Source organism: Dasypus novemcinctus, chromosome 4 (assembly GCF_030445035.2).
Source record: "Dasypus novemcinctus isolate mDasNov1 chromosome 4, mDasNov1.1.hap2, whole genome shotgun sequence".
Classification (NCBI taxonomy): Eukaryota; Metazoa; Chordata; class Mammalia; order Cingulata; family Dasypodidae; genus Dasypus; species Dasypus novemcinctus.
This window is the reverse complement of record NC_080676.1, coordinates 160114624-160137532: the sequence shown is the minus strand read 5'-3', so window position 1 is coordinate 160137532 and position 22909 is coordinate 160114624. Positions and strand designations below refer to the sequence as shown.

General features: G+C 38.4%; 1 protein-coding gene and 1 non-coding gene across 3 annotated transcripts in view; one reads left to right on the top strand and one right to left on the bottom strand.

The window, feature by feature from the left end:
- Nucleotides 1-22909, top strand: part of BRWD1 (bromodomain and WD repeat domain containing 1) — a 170236-nt gene that overhangs the window by 111041 nt on the left and 36286 nt on the right. For both annotated transcript variants that reach the window (XM_058296246.2, XM_058296245.2), the window contains exons 26-29: nucleotides 965-1089; nucleotides 1770-1852; nucleotides 18941-19052; nucleotides 21887-21948. In XM_058296246.2, the coding sequence (XP_058152229.1) occupies nucleotides 965-1089; nucleotides 1770-1852; nucleotides 18941-19052; nucleotides 21887-21948 (382 nt within the window). The remainder of the gene's footprint in view (nucleotides 1-964; nucleotides 1090-1769; nucleotides 1853-18940; nucleotides 19053-21886; nucleotides 21949-22909) is intronic.
- Nucleotides 11899-12000, bottom strand: LOC111765874 (U6 spliceosomal RNA). Its single transcript, XR_002798096.1, has one exon. It is a non-coding gene; the product is annotated as a U6 spliceosomal RNA (small nuclear RNA).

The following is a 22909-nucleotide window of genomic DNA, read 5'->3' as shown; positions in this document are numbered from 1 at the left end:
TTTATTTTTAAAAATTTATTTATTTTTGGGGGGATACCAAGGGATTAAACCCAGGACCTTGTACGTGGGAAGGAGGCACTCAACAACTGAGTTACATCCACTCTCCAATGAGAGTTGTATTTTTTGTTTGTTTTGTTTTTAGGAGTTTCTGGGGCTCAAACTTGGAGCTCATGTATGGGAAGCAGGTGATCAACCACTTGAGTTGCTTCCCAAAGGGACTTACGAATTACTCAGTGACTTTGCTTTTATGAATTTTTTCATAGGTAGTCAAAGATTTAGTTATCAGATTTGTTTCGCTTACCACTATGTACTTAGCACTTTGGTACATTGTAATTATCCCTTTTTTGTGAAATGAATAGGTAATTTGTTGTATCCCTTATATCCAGGAAACAGATACTGTGGGAAAGTTAATTATGGCACATCCATTTAATGGCTAGTCCGTTAACACAGGGGCTTTCTCCTGTTGAGTATCCTATCCCTACTGCCTAGAACAGGTCATGGTATACAGTAGATCCTCAACAATTTTTATTTAATGTATTAGCCAGAAATGTAATATGCAGTTTTTGGAGAATTTTTATAAATAAGCAACAAGCTTACAAATTTCGATTGCAAAACACAAAACCATGTATAATCTCCAATTTTATAAAAAATATGCAAAGCAAATTAAGTCAGCAGGAAATATATCAGAATGTTAATTAACAGTGGTTTTCTTTAGATATTGAGCTAATCAGTGATTGGTCTTTCCTTATACTTTTGTGGTATAACTGTATTTCTTATATTAGAAATATAGTATTAAATGTCTGTCTTCAGAAAGATACAGAAATCACCTTTAGCAAAAATGATTGTTCTTAATGATGAATTAAACTTGTTTGGTGCTCTGCAAGCCTAAATTGTTGTTTGGCTTAATTTTGTAATATGTGGAGAATTACAGTCTTGAAGTATTGTTTTATTTCTAATGTTATAGGATCAAGAATTGGTTAAAATAGTTGGAATACGGTATGAGGTTGGGCCCCCTACGCTCTGTTGCCTCAAACTAGCATTTATAGATCCAGCAACTGGAAAACTCATGGACAAATCTTTCTCTATTAGGTATGTTTTTTTCACAAATGGAATTATCTATATTAGATTTTCCATCATTGTGATTAGTATGCCTTTTCTGTTTAGCTGTATGGTAAATCGGAGAGCACTGCAAACAGCATAAGATATGTGTTGTGAATTGAGGTTCTGTTATACAGGAATCCACCTGCAGTAAAAAAAAAAAGGGTGCTACTGCAATAATTAGAAATTGGTACTTGGCTTTTTACAGTATTCCATGTCACTTTAATGTGTGGAGAATTTTGAATTGTGGGAGAAATTGTTTCTGTTTTTGCTTTTACAAAAATATTATAAGAAATATAATATTGTTAGATCTGTTCTATCCAGCATGGTTTTTTCTACTAGCCATATGTAGCTATTGAGCTCTTGACATTTGCATGACTCAAGTTGAGATGAGGTGTAAGTACCCACTGAATATTGAAAACTTAGATGAACAAAACAAAGGGATCTCGTTTTATTTCAATTACATATTGAAAGATAACGTTTTGGGTATATTGGTTAAGTAAAATACATTATTAAAATTAATTTCACTCGTTTCTTTTTACTTTTTTTTTTTATGTGACTTCTAGAAAATGAAAAATCATGTGTGCATCTTAATTGTATTTCTTTTGGACAATGTTGCCCTAGCAATAACTGCTATATAGGGAACTTAATGATCTTTTGTTTTTGTTTAGATATCACGACATGCCAGATGTTATTGATTTTCTTGTATTGCGTCAGTTTTATGATGAAGCAAGACAAAGGAATTGGCAGTCATGTAAGTTTATTGGTCTATTTTGGTATGTTTCTGTTAAATATGGTATGTGTAAGCATGTAAAAGGAAATATTGTATGAATGATAAGTAGCTTTCACTTAGTATTTCTTACTTATTCCTTCTGTAGTCGACTTTTTATAGCCTAGCAGTGTTTCTTTTGGTATGTGGTATTTAAAAAGGTTTTTTTTTTCACCCATTGACAGGCTAGACTAGACATTTTATTTCCTTTCAGATTCTCTATGCTGCATTATGTATAATTATCTTTAAAGTGACACTAGTATAATTTTCAAATTATTGTAGAATCTATATTGATCACAAGGTTAAAAGTTACGGCGGCGGCGGACTTGGCCCATTGGTTAGGGCGTCCGTCTACCACATGGGAGGTCCGCGGTTCAAACCCCAGGCCTCCTTGACCCGTGTGGAGCTGGCCCATGCGCAGTGCTGATGCGCGCAAGGAGTGCCATGTCACGCAGGGGTGTCCCCCATGCAAGAAGTGCACCCCATAAGGAGAGCCGCCCAGCACAAAAGAAAGTGCAGCCTGTCCAGGAATGGTGCTGTACACAGAGAGTTATCTCAGCAAAGATGAGGGAACAAAAAGAAACACAGATTCCCGTGCCACTGACAACAACAGAAGTGAACAAAGAAGACGTGGCAAATAGACACAGAGAACAGACAACTGGGGTGGTGGCGGGGAGGGAAGAGAAATAAATAAGTCTTTTAAAAAAAAGTTATGGCAAATTTCAAAACTGAAGTGATCAGGTTTATCAGATATTTAACCTTTGATATCATATCAGGCTAGATTTAAAAGCGGTAACATAAAGAAACTATTGCTTGAAAACATGGAAACACATATACTTATGCTTTATAGCCACCTGCCATAAGGGTCCCCAAACCCATGGAGGTATTAAATTACTTCAGTTCATGATGCTTATTTAACGAAGGCTTATTTGCTTTGCCTTTAGTATGTTATGCATCTCCTCAAGATGTAATTGGTGAGTATAATTAAGCATTATAATAACAGTTAGCAGCTGTAATACCTGCTTTACAGGTATAGGTAAAATACTCTTCAGTATATAGTGCTATCTGTGGAACTCATGTGTTGAGTGTGACTTTAGTTAGAAGGACAGCTCATGCTGTTTTCATCAGTTTTTCGTCTCAACCTGTTGTATTATTCAGATTCTTTTCTTTTTTATTAAGCAGTTTTATTGAGATTATTCACATACCAGACTATCTTTCCAAAGTGTATAACCAATGGCTTCTAGTATAATTACAATGTTGCGCATCACCACAAAGAATTTGAAACAGCTTCATTATTCCAAAAAGAAAAATTCCCTATCCGTTAGCAGTCTGTCCCCAGTGCTACATAACCACTAATCTAATTTCATCTTTATACATTGATTTATATTTATATTTTATATAAATGGAATCATACAACATGTAGTCCTTTGTGTCTGATTTCTTTCACTTAGCGTAATTTTTTTCCCCATCTGTTACTAACATTTTGTAGTATTAGCGTACATTTCCAAATGGGTTCCAAATGGGTTCCAAATGGAACCAAATGGGACCAAATGGGACCATGTGGCCAGTGTCTCAGCGGGGTCTTTCAGCTTTGAGTTTAGTAGCAGGGGGTTTCTGGGCGGGATCTCAAGGCCATGTTCTCTTCCAGGTCCTGGCTGCCCTCCCCTGTTCCCTATACGAACTTGCATCAGCTATCCCCTCAGATAGTTTACATCCTCATACTTAAGGGGGAGTTGAAGCGTGGTGGTCATTCTTCTGTAGCTATTTAACTGCTGGTTGGGGGGAGTATTTCTACCTGACTGGGTGTAAAACCCTCTGGCTCTGTTACTGAGGTTGAAGGAAGCTGGGTCTAGCACCATGGTTTGAGCTGGGTGAAATATCCATGTGACTAATATCTTGTTCTGGAAGGCTTTGTTTCTGGAAGAAATAAACTTAGAATTTAAGATACATGGTCCTACTAGAAGGATAAAGAAGATGGTGGTAAGCAGGCCCAGAAAGGGGGGCCAGCCAGGATATACTGGATGGTGGGGGGCCAGAAAGGCCAGGTTCCTCCAGAGACTGCATCCTCCCAAAATTGGTGGGAAACAGAATTCTTCTTCCTTGAGGTTTTATGCTGTTGGTTAACTCTAGAAGAGATTGTGGTAGACCTCCTAGAAACTGGGACTGGCAGTTTATACCTTTTCTTCTAGTAGTCTTATGGTCCTACCTTTTATATTTAGGTCTTTGATCCATTTTGGGTTGATTCTTGTATAAGGAGTGAGATAAGGGCCCTTTTTACTTATTTATGGCTGTCCAGTTCTCCCAGCACCATTTGTTAAAGAGACTGTTCTGTCCCATTAATGTGGACTTAGTAGGTTTGTCAAAAACCAGTTAGCAGTAAATGTGAGGGTTTATTTCTGGACTTCTGAATTCTATTCCACTGATTGATAGGCATATCTTTATGTTAATATCATGCTGTTTTGACCACTGTGGCTTTGTATTTCGTTTCAAGACCAGGCAGTAAAATTCTTCCCACATTGCTCTTTTGGATAATGCTTTTGGCTGTTTGTGTGCAGTTTTCCTTCCAAATGAGTTTGGTAATTGCCTTTTCTGTTTCTGTAAAGTAGACTGTTGGAATACTGAGTGGTATTGCATTGAATATATAAATCAGTTTAGGCAGTATTGACATCTTCACTATATTTAGTCTTTTTTTTTTTTTTAAGATTTTTAAATTTTTAATTTATTTTTACTTATTTCTCTCCCCTTCCCTCCTCACTCTCTGTGTCCATTCGCTGTGTGTTCTTCTGTGACTGCTTCTAGCCTTATCAGCGGCACCGGGAATCTGTGTTTCTTTTTGTTGTATCAGCTCTCCATGTGTGTGGGGCCGGTCTTGGGCAGGCTGCACTTTCTTTCGCGCTGGGCGCCTCTCCTTAGGGGGCGCACTCCTTGCGCGTGGGGCTCCCCTATGCGGGGGACACCCCTGCGTGGCACGGCACTCCCTGCGCGCATCAGCACTGCGCATGGGCCAGCTCCACACAGGTCAGGGAGGCCTGGGGTTTGAACCTTGGACTTCCCATGTGGTAGGCGGATGTCCTACCCATTGGGTCTAGTTTGCTTCCCTATATTTAATCTTTAATCTGTGAACACGGAATGTCTTTCCTTTTGCTTAGATTTTTGTTGCTTTCTTTTAGTGTTGTTTTGTAGTTTCTGCATATAGGTTCTGTACTTCTTTGGTTAAATTGATTCCTAGATATTTGAGTCTTTTTGTTTCTATTGTAAATGGAAGTTTTCCCCTAGTTTCCTTTTCAGATTGTTCAATACTAGTGTACAGAAACATTATGGTTTTTGCATGTTAATCTTGTACCTTGCCATTTTGCTAATTCATTTATTAGTTCAAGTAGCTTTGATGTAGGCATTTCAGAATTTTCTAAATCATGTCTTCTGCAAATAGAGTTTTATTTCCTTTTTTCCTATTTGGATATTTTAAATATTTTTAAATATTTTTATTTTTGTGTAATTGCTCTAGCTAGAACTTATGGCACAGTGTTGAATTACAGTGGTGACAGTGGGCATCGTCTTCTTCCTGAGCTTAAAGGGAAAGCTTTCACCCTCCCTACTGAGTATGATGTTGGCTGTAGGTTTTACATATATGCCCTTTATTGTATTGAGGAATTTCCCTTGTATTCCTATATTTTGAAACATGTTTATCAAGAAAGGATGTTGGCGTTGTTGAATCCCTCTTCTGCATCAATTGAAGGGATCACATTTTTTTCCTTCAATTTCTTTTTTTTTTTTTTAAAGATTTATTTATTTCTCCCCCCCGCCCCCGTCTGCTCTCTGTGTCCATTCGCTGTGTGTTCTTCTGTGTCTACTTGCATTCTTGACACATGGCACTGGGAAACTGTGTTGCTTTTTTTCGTTGTTGTGTCATCTTGCCGTGTCAGCTCTCTTTGTGCAGCGCCACTCCTGGGTGGGCTATGCTGTTTTCGTGCAGGGTGCACATATTGCATGTGGGGCACCCCCAAGCAGGGGACACCCTTTCGTGGCATGGCACTCCTTGTGCACAGCAGCACTGCGCGTGGGCCAACTCACCACACAGGTCAGGAGGCCCTGGGTATTGAACCCTGGACCCTCTATATGGTACGCAGATGCTTTATCAGTTGAGCCACAACTGCTTCCCTCTTCAATTTCTTAATGTGCATGACATTAACTGGTTTTATTCTCTTGACCCACGCTTGCATACTAGGAATAAATCCCATTTCGTTGTGATGTATTAAGTCTTTTGATAGGCTGTTGGATTCTATTTGCATGTATTTTGTTTATAATTTTTGTATGTATGTTCGTAAGACAGATTGTTCTCTAATTCTTTTGTAGTGTTGTTACCTGGATTTGGTATTAGGGTAATGTTGGCTTCCTAAAATGTGTCAGATAATTTTCTCTCTTCAGTGTTTTGGAAGATTTTAAACCATATTAGTGTTAATTCTCCTTGAAATGCTTGGTATAGAACTCACCTGGGAAGCCAAGTGATCCTGGACTTATCTTTTTTTTTTTTTTTTTTTTTTTTTTTTTTTTTTTTTAAGATTTATTTATTTATTTAATTCCCCCCCCCCTCCCCTGGTTGTCTGTTCTTGGTGTCTATTTGTTGCGTCTTGTTTCTTTGTCTGCTTTTGTTTCTTTGTCCGCTTCTGTTGTCGTCAGCGGCATGGGAAGTGTGGGCGGCGCCATTCCTGGGCAGGCTGCACTTTCTTTTCACGCTGAGCGGCTTTCCTCACGGGCGCACTCCTTGCGCGTGGAGGCTCCCCCACGCGGGGGACACCCCTGCGTGGCAGGGCACTCCTTGCACGCATCAGCACTGCGCATGGCCAGCTCCACACGGGTCAAGGAGGCCCGGGGTTTGAACCGCGGACCTCCCATATGGTAGACGGACGCCCTAACCGCTGGGCCAAAGTCCGTTTCCCTTGGACTTATCTTCATTGGGAGAATTTTGACGAGTGGTTTAATCTCTTTTAAATGTGAATTGTTTGTTAAGAGCTTGTATTTCTTGTAGGGTCAGTGTAGGTTGGTTGTGGATTTCTAGGCATTTGTTCCTTCATCTTGGTTGTCTAGTTTGTTGGCATACAGTTTATGTCTGTGCATCAGTTGAAACTTCCCCTCCTTGATTTCTGATTTTATTTATCTACATCTAATCTCTCACTCTTTTTTTTTTGTTAGTCTAGCTAAGAATTAGTCATTTTTATTGGTCTTCTCAATAATCAGCTTTTGGTTTGGTTGATTTTTCTCTATTTCTGCTGTGTCATTATTTCTTTCTTTCTGTTTGCTTTGGGAATGGTTGGTGTTCTTTTTCTAGTATCTCCATTTGAGTTAGATTTTTTATTTTTCCAGGAGTTTTAGTGCTATACATTTCCCTCTCAGCATGTATGCCATAAGTTTTGATAAGTTATGTTCTCTTTTTTATTTGTCTCAATATATTTACTAATTTCACTTGCAATTTTCTTTTTTGACCCACTGATTGTTTAGCAGTGTGTTCAGCCACCAAACATGTGCAGATTTTCTCCTTCTCATCTGTGTTTGATTTCCAGTTTCATTCCAGTATGATCTGAGAGGAACTTCGTGTAATTTCAATTTTTTTATATTTATTGAGCCCTGCCTTATGGCCTTGTGACTTAATATGGTATATTCTGGAGAAGATCCATGAACACTGCAGAAAAGAATGTATTATCCATTGATTTGGAATGCAGTGTTCTGTATATGTCTGTTAGGTCTAGCTAATTCATCACGTTGTTAAATTAACCGTTTCCTTGTTGATCTTTTGTCTAGTTGTTCTGTCTGTGGATAAGAGTGGCATGTTGAAGTCTCCAACTGTTATTATAGGAATGTCTATTTCTTCCTTTAGTTTTGCCAGAGTTTGTCTCATGCATTTTGTGTCACCATGGTTAGGTGCATAGATATTTATGACTCTATTTCTTCCTGGTGGATTGTCCCTTTTCTTAATATATAATGACTTTCGTGTCTCTTAAAGTCTGTTTTTTTCCAATACTAGTATAGCTACCTTTGCTCTTTTTTGGTTACTGCTTGCTTGAGTATATGGTTTTTCAACCTTTCATTTTTAGCCACTTTTGCTTGTATCCTTGGGTCTAAGGTGGATCTCTTGTAGGCAGCATATGGATGGCTCATGGTTTTTCATCCATTTTTTCTGCCTATATCTTTTTGAATCTATTCACATTCAGTATTACTGTGAGTGCATTATTTACTTCTACCATTTTTTCTTTGGCTTTCATATGTTGTATCTTATTTTGGTCTGTTTACTTTTTTGGTTATCCTTTCTGGTATTCTTGCCTCCTACACTCTCCTTCAAGTCTTTCTATTCTGTCCTTTACTTTCCGGCTTTGAGATTCATCCCCCACCCCCACCCCAGATGGCTCCCTCATCTGTCTGCTCATTGTCTGCTCGCCAAGTCTGATCACGGCATCTGCTCGTCATCTTTAGGAGGCACTGGGAACTGAACCTAGGACCTCATATCAGGGAGGTGGGTGCCCTGCTTCCTTGAGCCACATCTACTCCCTTTAGTGTTCCTTCTAATAATTCCTCCAAAGCTGGTTTCTTTTGTATGAACTCTTAGCTTCTGCTTATTTGTGAATATTTTAAACACATTTTCATGTTTTAGGGATAATTTTGTTGGATAGAGAATTCTAGGTTGGCAATTTTTCTCATTCACTATCCTAATTATATGATACCATTGTCTTCTCGCCTCCATGTTTTCTGATGAGAAATCCACACATAAGTCTTACTGGGCATCCTTTATATGTGATGGTTTGCTTCTCCCTTGCTGTTCTCAGAATTTTCTCTTTATTGCTGGTGTTTGACATTCTGAGGAGTATGTCTCTTGGAGTAGCTCTCTTCGGATTTATTTTGATTGGGATATACTATGTTTCTTAGACTTGTAAATTTCTTTCATAAGAGTTGGATAATTTTCAGCATCATTTTCTGAAATACTCTTTCTACCCCTTTTCCCTTCTCTTTTCCTTCAGGAACTCCCTTGACACATACGTTATTGTGCTTTGTGTTATCCTTCAGCTCCCTGAGCCCCAGCTCAATTTTTTTTCCCATTTTTTCTCTTTCTTTGATTTCAGCAGTTCTGTCTTCTGTATCACTTATTCTTCTATCATTTGAGACTGCTTTTGTATGCTTGTAATTTGTTTCTGATCTCACCTCTTGTGTTTTTCCTTCCTGTGAAAGCTCTTACTTTTTCTATTCAGGTTTTTAAATTCTGTTTTGTCCTTGTTCAGTGTTTTCTCAGTGTTTTTTCTCTCTCTCTAAAATTTTTAAATTTTATATTTTAATTTAATATAATTTCATCCCCCCCCCCCCAACCCGAGATGGCTCCCTTATCTGTCTGGTTGTTATCTACCTGTCTTCTGTATTTTAAAAAAATTTTATCCTCCCTCACCCCTTAGGCTGGCTTGCTGTCCGCTCTCTGTGTCCCTTCGCTGTGCATTCTTCTGTGTGTCTGTATTTATTTTTATTTATTCTCCCCGCCCCTTGCGGCTTGCTTGTTGTTTGCTCTCTGTGTCTATTTGCTGTGCACTCTTCAATGTTTTTACTTGTCTCCCTTTTTTTTGTTACATCACCTTGTTGAGTTGGCTCTCTTTAGTGCTCGCGGGCTGGCGGCACTCCATGGTGCTTGCAGGCTGGCGGCTTTCCGCGGCATGTGGGCAAGGCTGCCTTCACAAGGAGACCCCAGGATGTGAATCCAGGGCCTCCCATATGATAGATGGGAGCCCAGCTGATTGAGCCACAGCCGCCTCCCCGCTTGTCTTCTTTAGAGGGCACTGGACACTGAACCTGGGTCCTCCCATGTCGGAGCCTAGTGTCCAACCACTTGAGCCACTAGTGTTCCCTACTGGTTGCATCATTGGCTGGTTGCCATCGTCTGCTTCTTGTAGTGTCTTCTTGTGGTGTCTGCTCATTGTGGCATCTGCTTGTTGTGACTATTGGGGCATCTATTCGTCATGGTATCTTCCTGTTTTGGTGTCAGCTTGTCTTTTAAGAGGCACCAGAATCCATCTTGGGGACCTTCTAGTGTGGGAGCTTGAGCCATATACATCCCCAATCTCTTGCCATATTGTCTTTTCATTCATAATTTAATTTTGGAAATTTGTGTAAATCTTGGTTAGTTGTCTCAAATCCTGTGTTTCACCTGGGTCTTTGATACATTTCTTTCCTTGGGCCATTTCTTCCATTTTCTTAGCATGGCTTGTAATTTTTTGCTGTTGTCTAAGCACCTGATTATGATGTTGAGTTTACTTCAGATCCTCAACTTCTCTCTTTTATATAGAAATTTAGTGTCCGGAGGCTGTTAACTGCCATTCTTTGAGTCTTTGTTCAAAATGTTTTAGGTCTTTAGGATTATTCCTGTTAAATTGCTCAAAGGTGGTAGAGCAATTACATAATCTAATCCACAGTCCCTTTTTCTGAATCAATGCAATTAAAGAGTCCCACACCCACAGGGAAGTAGTAGTTCAAAGAACTTGATCTTTTCTGGGATTCACAAAACTTCAAACTTTCACACACCACCCCCTAGGTCATCTTTAAAAGACATATTCTTTCCATTTGTTAAATACATTCATGCCTTCACATTATGTCCGAAAGCCTTAAGTCTTTTTAGTAACAATGCTAATTAAGTTCAGAATTCCATAAAAGTAAGTTATAGAAATGCTGTCATGTAGTCTGTCTTGTGTCAAAACCCTCCCAATAATATTCTTTGACCTTCTCTCCTCCCTTGTTAGATACTCTCTTGGTGTTAGACCTTTACAATATATTAGGCTTATGTTCTTGTTAAATTTACTCCTTCATCATTGTATAGTTATCTTCATCTGTGGTAGCAGTTTTGACTGTTATGACAAAATATTTGTATAGCTACCTTGGCTCTCTTTTGGTTAATATTTACATTGTTTATTTGTTTCCCATCCTTTCACCTTCAGTCTACTTGTTTCTTTGTATTAACTTCCTAAAGAGCATGTAGTTGATCATGTGTTTTACTCTTTCTTCTAGTCTCTGCCTTTTGACTGGAGAGTTTAGTCCATTAACATTGTATTTTTTTCTTTATGGTACATGGCCAGGGAGTGAGCTAAGGACCTCGCATGCGGGAAGCTGGGGCTCAACCACTGAGCCACATTAGCTCCTTTGAGCTGTTTGTTTTTTTTGTTCGCGTGTTGTTTGTTTGCGTGTTGTTTGTTTTTAGGAGGCACCAGGGACTGAACCTGTGACCTTCCATGTGGAAGCAGGCATCCAACTGCTTGAGCCATTTCCTCTGCCCATAGTCTAGTTTTTTTTTTTTTTTTATTTAAATAAAAGCATACATTTATCATTTAAATGTACTGGATACATGTGAATTTTTTTTTAATCTTACAATATGTTACACAGTATATTTTGTTCATAGTAGCACAATCATACAGTATTTGTCCTTTATGTCTGACTTGCTTTGCTCAATATAGTGTCCTCCGGATTCATCCGTGTTGTCATATGTTTATGACTTCATTTCTTCTTACAACCTGGGACGCCAAGTTCCTCAGGTCACCATCCGACAGACAGAGTGAGACATAAATACTTCTAGTATTTGCAGGAGAGTCACTCTGCTCTCTCTTGAACTGGGGCCAGGGATACTACCTGAAAGTGTGGGCTAGTTCTGGGCGTAGTCATTGTGCGGTTGGGGAAGGAGCAGCCTGGGCTCTAGGAGCCTGTTTCTTGATTCTGCGCTTGCCTTGTTACTGTAACTGCTTTTCTGTTTTTTATAGGTATGAGAAATATGTTTTGCTGGTTGCCCAAAGACTCTTTCTATTAAAATTTTTGTGGGTACTATGAAACTTATATTCAGCATCCTATATCTCAAATCATGTTTGATTCCATACCAACTTAACTTCAGTAGTATACAAATGTTCTGTTCATATAACCTTTCACCCTTCAACTTGCTTATTAAAATTGTTACAGATTATATCTCTGCTTTTTGTATTTCAGAACCATAGATATATCATTTCTATGCTTTTTTTTTTTTTTCAGATGTGAAACACTTCATGAATTTGATTGTTATCCTTGTACAGGGGCCATGCTAATCTCTATTGTTTCAATTTTAGTGTGTGTGCTGCTGAAGGAGTCACTCACTTTTTAAAATTTATTTTTATTTATTCCCCCTGCCCCCGCCCCCGTTATCTGTTCTCTGTGACCATTCACTGTGTATTCTTCTGTGTCCACTTCCCTTGTCAGTGGCACCAGGAATCTGTGTCTCTTTTTTGTTGCATCATCTTGACTTGTCATCTCTCTGTGTGTGCAGCGCTACTCCTGGGCAGGCTGGACTTTCTTTCGCACTGGGTGGCTCTCCTTACGGGGCGCACTCCTTGCGCGTGGGGCTCCCCTACGCGGGGGACACCCTTGTGTGGCACGGCACTCCTTGTGCACATTAGCACTGCACGTGGGCCAGCTCCACACGGGTCAAGGAGACTTTGGGTTTGAACCATGGACCTCCCACGTAGTAGGTGGTCACTCTATCTGTTGATCCAAGTCTGCTTCCCTCATGACTTCTTAAAATTAATTTTTATACATTTTTATCATAGTATATGTAAAAGTAAAAAGTGGAGGTACATACCAGAAAGAGCAGTGCAGTAGTCTTGGTATTTATAATTACCCATATGGTTAACTTTTACCAGAGGTCTTTATTTTGTTACTCCATTTCAGTGCACTCATTGTCTATTGTCCTCCTTTTCCATCAGAAGCACTCCCTTTAGCATGCTTGTAGGGCAGGTCTAGTGGTGACCAATTCCCTCACCTTTTTTTAAATGACTTTTTTTCATTCTTTCTCCACCCCTGCCCTCCCAGGTTGCCTCTCTGTGTCCATTCACTGTGTGTTCCTCTTTGTCTGTTGTATTCTCATTGGGCGGCAACAGGAACCCATCCTGGGACCTTCTGGAATGAGAAAGAGGGGATCATTCTCTTGCTCCATCTAAGCTCCCTAGTTTACTGTGTCTCATGTTGTCTCTTCTCTGTGTCTCTTTTTTTTGGTTGCATCATCTTGCTGCAACAGCTCTCCTTATAGGCAGTGCCATTCCTGGGTGGTCTGTTCTCCTGTGCAGGAGCTGCATTTCTTGCGCGGGGTGCCACTCCTTGTACAGGGAATACGCCTGTGTGGGGCAGCATTCCTTGTGCATGGTGGCACTCCATGTCGGCTAGCTTGCCCCACCAGCCAGGAGGCCCTGGGTATCAAACCCTGGACCTCCTATATGGTAGGTGGAAGCTCTGTTTGTTGAGCCATATCCCCTTCCCTTTTATCTTTTTTTATAATCTGGGAATGTCTTAATCTCACTACCCTCTTTTTAAAAATTTTTTTTATTTTTAAAGGAAGTACCAGAGATTGCACCTGAGACCTCATATATAGGAAGGAGGCGCTCAGCCCCTTGAGCTACATCTGCTCCCCTCACCCCTCATTTTTGAAAGACAGTCTTGCTGAACTTAAAATACTGGTTTGACTCTTATTTTTTTTTCAGCACTTTATCTTATTCCACTGCCTTTTGCCTCCCTGATTTCTGATGAGAAATTGATACGTAATCTTATTGGGACCCCTTTGTATGTAACAAAGCTGTTCTCTTACAGCTTTGGAACTCTTGCTTTGTTCTTGGCATTTGTTTCTGTTTGTTTACCTAGGTGTGGTCCGCTTCACATTTATCCTGTTTGTAGTTCTTTGGGATTCTAGAATTTGTATATTAATGTCTTTTATCAGATTTGTCAAATGTTTAGCCAGTATTTGTTTGAATATTCCTTCTGCCTCTTTCTTCTTCTTCTGGGATTCCATAATGCATGTTTGTCCATTTGATGGTGTTCCATAAGTCTCTTAGATTCTGTTTCCCTTTTTTTCTTTCTCCTCCTCTGCTTGAATCATTTCAATAGTCTTGTTTTTAAGTTCACTTGCCCTTCTTCCAGCTTCAACCTATTGTTTAAAATGTCTAGGGAGTTTTTTTTTTTTCCCCCCTTGGTCCTGGGTCTGGGGATTGAACCCTACGTGTGAAGCTGATGCTCAACCACTGAGCCATTTCAGCCCCTCTGAGTTTCGTTTTGTCCCCCCCCCCCAATTGATTTCTTGTTGTTTGTCTTTGTTTAGAAGAGGCACCTGGAACTCAACCTGGAACTTCCTGTGTGGGAAGCAGACACTCAACTCCTTGAGGCACATCTGCTCCCCAGTTTGTTCTTCATTTCAGTTGTTGTTGTCTTGAACTCCATTATTTCTGTTTGGTTCCTTTTTAAAATTTTTATCTCTTCATTGAGATTCTTAGATTGTTCATTCATTTTCCTGATATCCTTTAGTTCTTTCCTACTATGCTCTTCTGTCATCTTTACCATACTGAAGATCACTTTTAAAAAGTCTTTGTTTTATCAGAGTGGGCAGTGGTTGAGTATGTGCTTTCTGAGGGCGCACGGCGGACAGCGGGCGGTGTCAAGGGCGGTCGCACAGCGGCGCGAAGAATGCTGCGGAGACGGAGAGTGGTGGCAACGCGTCTGCTTTATTGAGGAAGACAAGCGTTTATATAGGCTAGGGCGCTGGCGGTAGCAAGGCTAAGCCAATTAAGGCAATGTATGTGAGGGGAGGCCGCTAATTGGCTGGGGGACGGTTGGGGGTGAGGTACGAGGGTAAGGGGCGACGTGTGGGGTGCGGATTGGCTTAAGCTGAAGGCGACCTCCGATTGGTTGTTGGAGGCTGTTGCTAGGTAAAGGGGCAGAGGTGAGGTTATCATTCTGGTGGGGGGTATATGGGGGCTGGGGCAGAAGATAAGGGGAAGTTGTGGGTTGGGTTCTGGTGAGGCGCGGGAGAGGCAGGCCGATTACCCTAGGGCGGCCCCTATGGAGACCGGATGCTGGGTGGAGATAGAGGAGGCAGCCCTTACGGGCAAGAGTAGCAGGGGGGCAAGAGTAGCAGGGGGGCGACAATCTACCCGCGCCAAGCACTCACCCAGCAGGAGACTAGGCCTCATCTCAACGTGCTGGGCCTGCCCAACGATGGTAGCATGCTTGTTACCTCACTTTCCATGTTCAAGTTCCTGGGTTCAGTCAAATAAAAAAGTCTTTGTTTCTTATGTCCAAAATCTGATTTTCTCTGTTGATAGTTTCTGGATTTTTTTATCTTGTTCTTGTGGATGGGCCGTCATTTTCCTGTTTCTTCTTTTGTCTTGTAATCTTTTGCTGTACACTGTACATTTTAATATTTTAATGTGTTAACTCTCCAATTATTCCCTGAGGTCTCTGTTCTTTTAACTTGTATGCAGCCAGTGTGGTATGACAGATTTCCATGAGAGTGAAGAATTAACAAAAACCAACCAATACAATAAACACCTTTTGCAGTCTTCGTTTATTGGTTCTGCATTGTCTGGTGCTGTCCTTCATAGTTTAATCTTGTATTATAAAATCAACCAGAGGAGAAAGTAAAATGCAGGGTCCTCTTTGTTTTCTGAGCATGACTCTTCTCTTGAGCTTGTGCTTGCTTGTGGCATTAGGAATTCCTTTGTTTATTAGGAGTTTGAATGCCTCCTCTACTCCTTACGGAATAGATTTTCTGCCTCCTGGGTGCTTTATTGTATTTCATTTTTTGGCTTTTTAAAAAAAAATTTTTTTTTTATATAGGGTATTTACTTGGGGTAGAAGCTTACAGTTACCAGGTCATAAAGCGTAAGTTACTTCCCTTACCAAAGTCTGTTGCCACGTGGTGGAGCAAGATGGCTGCTGATGTCTTCAAGGGTTCAGCCTCCCTCTTCTTGTTAAGGTTCCATGGTCCCAGCTTCTTCCAATACCAGCTATAGGCTGGAATAAGTCCTGTCTCTCTTCCAAGCTTGTTTCTTTCTGGCTTTCTCGACAAGATCAGTTGTAAACTGAGACAAACTTGGGGCCTCTGCCCTGTCTAATGGAGCCTTCTCTCTTTGTTTCATATATCTGCTTCCCTGTGTATTCACTTCCTGGGACTCCAGCATTAAAACTCTATTGTATTTGTTAATGTAGGTAATCCTTTGCCCCTAAGCCACTTTGAGTTGTTTCTTCCATTGCTTTAGCTGTGTTAGCTTCTTCTGCCTGCTGGGCAGGCTCTGGGAGGGCTATTCTGAAACAAGCTTCCTGGTTTAGCTTTCATCAAGTCCCCTGGCAGGTTGGCACGTACATGCATCCCAGAATGCACACAGGGGTACAGGACCAGGGACCCCCACTGGTCACATAGTAAGGGGCCAGCAAAGTTTCCTGGAGCCTCTAACATTTTAAAATCTTCGTCTTCTTGATTTGGCAGCCTCTCATTTAATACAACTCTTTAACTGTTTTCTGAAGTTTTAAGAAATAAGGCTCTTCCAGTTTTTGTGAGCTGTTAAGTGATTCTGTGGCGGAATCGGTACTCCAGATGTATTTTACACTGCCATCTTGGTTGACCAGTCCTTTAATGTGTGTGTTTTTTTTTTAAAGAGTTATTTATTTATTTATTTCTCTCCCCTTCCTCCCCCTCCCCAGTTGTCTGCTCTCTATGTCCATTTGCTGAGCGTTCTTCTGTGATGGCTTCTATCCTTATCAGCGGCACCGGGAATCTGTGTTTCTTTTTGTTGCGTCATCTTGCTGTGTCAGCTCTCCGTGTGTGCGGCACCATTCCTGGGCAGGCTGCACTTTCTTTCGCGCTGGGTGGCTCTCCTTATGGGGAGGCACTCCTTGCGTGTGGGGTTCCCCTACATGGGGGATACTCTTGCGTGGCATGGCACTCCTTGCGTCCATTGGCACTGCGCATGGACCAGCTCCACATGGGTCAAGGAGGCCTGGGTTTTGAACCGCGTACCTCCCATGTGGTAGGCAGACACCCTATCCATTGGGCCAAGTCCGCTTCCCATCCTTTAATGTGTTTTTGAACTTCAATGAAATTTAAGTTAGAAGCTCTTATTTTCTTCTACCAATGCACTGTTGCTCAACTGTAAATATGCATTCCCAATCACTCCTTGTAATTGAGTGGTTTTTGTTTTATTTTTGTGGTTATGAAATTATACTGCTTCTATACTAAATGTTAATTCCTTTTTTGTGCCTCTAAAATTTGTCTATTCAGTTTGTAGCATACTATATTTAGAACTTAAGGAGTTTTTTATCCTACTCTTGATAGACCAAAATATACTTGAAAGATATATTTTTGGATTTGTAGAACATTACCAGTGGCTCAGGTAGCAAAAACAAAACAAAGGTACTTTTGCTATGAGAAAATGAATTATTTTAAGGCTTTTTTATTTTGAATATGCATCTTACAGTGAGAAAATATTTTATCTAAATTAAAATGTATTTAGGATAAAAAACTGGCTCTCATTTATAACCACATGTTTTTTATGAGGCTATTCATAATTATATCTAATTTTTAGTTTTGATTACAGTAATACTTTTTACAGTGTTATTATTTATGTTAAATTAGGTTATTTACATTAGAAAATTTGAAAAATAATGTTAGCTTGAATTATTAGTTTATGCCTTTCATATTTTCATCTTTAGAAAGATTTCTTACTAAAATTGAAGGTTTTTTTGCAGTATCTATATTTGTTCACCATTTAATGAAAACTTAAATGCTATACAAAGTATTCAATGAAATACTGTCAAAATTAGAATTTCATTAATTGCAGGGTAATTAATTGAGGGGGTAGGGGCTTTACTTTTTTTAGTAATTTGAGTCAAAATACACGTAAAAGTTGTGTTTATATAAATCTGAAAGTACATTTAGAACCTCAAAACATGTAGTTCCAGTAGCTGTGGTATTGTGGTTTTTTTCCCCCAAACATTTACAGAATTCAATATAAGCATGCTTTATTTATTTAAGAGTATTTGCTGGGTATTTCATTATATAAATATTTTGTATGTTGCCTGGTAAAACTTGCATTATTTTTTATTGATATTGTTTCTGTGATATTCTCCTTGAGGAAAGGATTAATCTACCAAAATGCAGGATGGGTGACCCTTTATTTGTTGTTTGTGTTTCATTTTAAAAAACCAGGTGGGTAGGAAGGAAGGGATATGGTTTTTATAGCAGGCTGTGTTTCTTTTGTAATATTTTAAAAATAAAGATACAAGTAATATCCCGAGCAGAAGTGTTAGATTTAGTTGTAGAATACATTTAAAAATCAAAGTAACATAAATCTACTGAAGCCAGGTAAATTTTTTTGTTCCACATTTTTTCTTGTTTGTCTAGGACCCCTTCTAAAAATCTGCTTGTCTGCTTTTACACTGTGCCCAGGTAGTGATATATGGTGTTCACTTAATTCTTCTAACTGATATATATGTAACCTTTTCCTGGGTATACTTACAACCTAATTTTTATCATATATCATCTTAAGAATCAGGAGAAATGTTAAATGAGGAGGTATTTGCATAGTAACAACATTAGAAAAATCATAGATGAAATTCCAGTCATAATCACTTCTATAATTTTGTTTTATTTTTCAGGAAATGTTATTTTAAAACTATATGTCTATATGGGGAGTGATGTAGCACAGTGGTTATCCCTTGCTTCCTGTGTATGAGTTCCTTGGTTCATACCCTGGTAATTCCTAAAAACAAAAACTGTATGTCCTTGGGAAGCGGACGTTGCTCAAGTGATTGAGCTCCCGCCTGCCAGGTGGGAAATCCCGTTTCCCAGTGCCTCCTAGAGAAGATGAGCAAGACAGTGAGCTGATGTGACTGGTGGCACAGTGAGCTGAGGCAATAAGATGATGCAACAAGAAACTCGGGGGAAAAACATTTAAGAGACAGAACAAGACAGGGAGTGGAGGTGGCTCAAGGAGTTAGGCACCTACCTCCCATATCAGAGGTCCCAGGTTTGGATCCTGGTCCCTCCTAAAAAGATGACCGGCACACATCAAAAAGACACAGTAAATGCAAACAGAGGGGTTGTGGGGGGAAATCTTTAAAAAAAACCACCAAAAAAACTATGTTTTTAATATACTTATTATAGAAGTATATACATTGTAAAAGAATGAGGAATTTTGTCAAACTTTGTTGTAAAGTGTAATAGAACAGACTTTAGCAAGTAGATGTCTGAGTTTTATTTTTTTCTCTTTATAGGTGACAGATTCCGCTCTATAATTGATGATGCTTGGTGGTTTGGAACAGTGTTAAGTCAAGAGCCATATCAGCCACAGTATCCTGATAGTCATTTCCAGTGTTACATTGTTCGGTTTGTATACAGATTTAACTTAGTCATTGACAAACATTAGTTCAGCGTGGCTGTTGTTTCTGTGAATAATGAAGATGTTAGAGGTTTAATCAACATGACTTAATCTGTCATTAAGTCATGCCATTCTCACTTTGAAATGTCTCTTAAGTATGCCTTTGTTGCTCCCCATCTGCTAGTGCTTCCAGGGCCTGGCTGCTTCCTCATATTTCCTATCCCTAATGTTGTCAGAGTCATAACTCAGAAACTGATATTATATTGTTTCTTTTGCCCAAAAAACTCTTTGATGTCCAGTGGTTGTGGAGTGAAGCCTACCTTTTGAAGCATGACCTTCCTGTGTTGTATTTGAATTTACTTTTCACTTACCCTCAATATTGGGCACATAGGGTTTCTGGCTTTATCCTTGAACCTGCCACACATTTTTATACCCCCTGCTTACAATGTATCTTTCTTTTTATTTTTTAATTTTTAGGAGGTACCAGGGATTGAACCCATGACCTCATACATGGGGAACAATTGGTCAACCACTGAGCTACATCTGCTCCTCTAATTTTTAAATTACTATTATTTTTTGAAACCAGACCTTTTATTTTCAACATAGACTATTTGGCGAGGTATAGTTTGATATACAGAATAGCTTTTATTGTTCCACTGTTTCAGCGTGTATGGAATTTACAAATTAAAATGAAGCCTGTATGGTTTTATTTATGGTAGAGTTCCAAAGAGAGTTGAGATACTTCAGTTCCAATTGAACTTACTGTTGACAATTTAAAACATGGATGGGTCTTAATTATATCACTGTAAAACAAAGGGATTGTATTTAGGCTAGACAATATCAAAGTGTTTTCCTGTCCTAAAAGCCAATGTTTTTTTTACCTCTTCAGAATCACAGGATAAAAGGCAGGTGACTCTAGACTATATCATTATATTAGGGCATATAAAATGCTTATACCAGCATCTTACCACTCTGTGAAATTACACATCGTAGGATCAATAAAATCTCAAAATTCTATAAGTTTCAATGTGTTAACCAGAGCTTTTCTCTTTTCCCTTTCTAATTTATCTTATAAGACCCTAAGGGGCTCTGGATTTTGAGGATAAGTCCTAGAACAAATAGTGTATCTGCTTCCAAGGAACATTACACATTTTTGTTATGATACTGGGATTATAAAATGTACCATAGTGATTGAAAATCAACTTTTTTCCCACTTATTTCTGCATGTCATCAAGTATTTTTCAGAAACTTAAAAAATACTCTATTTAAAAACCAAAAGAAGGGGACCAGGTATAGCTTAGTTGGTTGAGTGTCTGCTATCCATGTACAAAGTTCTGGATTCAGTCCCTGTTGTTTCTAAAAACAACAACAAAAAAACCCACAAAAGAATAATGAGAATGTCAATTTTAAAGACAGTATATGCTTATCTGTGAAAACAATTCTATACTTCTAATTTTTTTTATATTTTAAGTTTTAAATAAATATATTGAAAACACTAAGCCTAATGGAACATAATATAGTTTCTTGTCAATTTCGATGTATGTTGGGAAAACAAAGTGATTTAAAAAAAGGTGATAAAAGAGTAGGTTAAAATATATAAAAATACCATTTTTTCAGATTTGGGGCAGTTTATACTTGTAGAAAAGATACGCAATACATATGTGATGATTTCAATTTCCATACCTTCTGTATCTTGAAAGAGGTGGTTAAAACCACTAGAAAAGTAAAGATGGTAAAAATTCACAACTTCTTCGGTTCTGATTGCTGACGTCTTTTTATTAGAAAGGGCACAGTGTTTTTTATTGCTACTTTTGCTATAATTATACAGTTCATTCCTATGTTGTTCATGATATGGTTCATTACTCTGATTACAATTAAATTACAGATAAGAATAATTCTGTTTTAAGTGATATGGCTAAAGCAAAATAAGTAGAAATAAAACAAAGCCCACGACAGTGAATTTCTTACTTAGTAAAAACATGCTAATAAGTGCCTTATATTTTTTTAATCGCTAATATCACCTAGTTTCTTAAATATTGATAACATATTTCCACATTTATTTTTCACATTCTCGATGGAATCAGTGGCTCTTGTCACCGTTATTTTCTTTCTGAAATAAACTGTCTCATTGTTAGGAAATGAGTTTAAAGAAACAACAACTCTATTAAGTATGGTTCTGCACATAACAGTCACATTACAGTTAGAGACTAATAGAACAAAGAAAAGGCATTTGCTCTCCTGAATTATTCATAGTAGGTATTATTCTGAATTTATCATTGGGCATTATCAAGCATACTTTAAAAAGAATAGAGAAATTTTAAATTATGAAAGAATTATATTTAAAATGTGGATATCCTATTACATATTCCATAGCAAAGGTATTTGGACTTGATTCACATACTTTCACTATATCCTCTGGATAAGTTTTCCTTTTCTTCTGTAAGTTTTCTCTGGTTACAGTCATCTACAAAATTTAGGTTATGATCATTTCGCATTCCACCTTCAGAAGTGGTATCTTTTTTCTGAATGCAATCAATTCTTTATTTTCTTCATTTCCAAGGATTCGAATATCAGTATTGGACACAGAGTTTCTGGCTTTGTCTTTGAACTGGCTGTACATTTTTTTAAATTTGCATTTTATAATGTATCTTTTTTGCGGGGCAGGGGGAAGCAGCACTCTGTAAATTTTTAAAAATCTCCTTGCTCTAATGAGGTTATGATTTGTATTTTTTATTTGTATTTTTTAACCTGTTGTTTACTCTTGTTAGTGAATACCTAGCTATTAGCCACAATTTATCATTATGAAAGGCTAACCAGACTCTTTCACTTGTGAATTTAACAGGTGGGACAATACAGAAATTGAAAAACTTAGCCCATGGGATATGGAGCCAATTCCTGATAATGGTATGGAAAATTAATTTTTAAATAAATGAAAATATTTTGTTATTTTAAATTGAATATTTTAATATTGCACGTGGAGCACATTTGTGTTTTTTTTTGATGTTTTCAAATATTGTAAATGTGAATTTCATAAAAAACGCAACAGAATTAGGTTTTCCTGTCTCGTTAATTCTTGTCCTTATTTTCCAGGTGTATCTTAGTATCCCGCTTTCATCTTTCTTGTAACAGCTTCATGTATCCTGTATTTTCTTTTCCTCATTTTTTTATTGTTACCCTTGTTTTTCTTCAAATAAAATATTTAACTCCCTTTTGACTTCTGCTTTATGCCAACTTGTCTGTCTTACTATGGGATATAGATGTCTCTGATCGAAAGCCATCACTTACCCAGTGCCTCCAGTCCCACTGCCTATTACCTTCTGAAGGATTTAGCATTTAGCCTCATTCTCTCCAACAATTTTAATAATCACCTTCCTTCTTCAGCCAATTTTTTCCCTACAACCAATTTTTAATAGGTCTTCTGTACCTTAAACACTGTTCATTTGGCTTTGTTGAACATTCTGGCTATAGAATTATTTCTTTCTTGGTTTTTGCGGGAGTGATTTATCTCCTGCCTGCATTTTTTTCACTACCAATCTTTCTTTTATTATTAATGTTTATTTACCATATAAAAACTTATGTCTTCCTGTACCCAACATTTTGAGACAATTAGAATCTTTGTCCGAAGACATCATGATGTGTTTGTTCTAGGCCCCAAGCCATTTTCCTTTGTCTTTTATTCTGACATATTTTCATTAGTCAGGATGTTTGGCTTAGCTTTATATTAAATGGTTTTTTCCAAACATTTTTTTTCTAGTGTTACTATTGAAAGTCACCCATTAATTCTTTTGTTTTATATTCTTCTGAACTTAGGGTCTTATAAAAAAATATCTAGCAGTATAAAGTTTTTATAGTTTATAAAGTATAT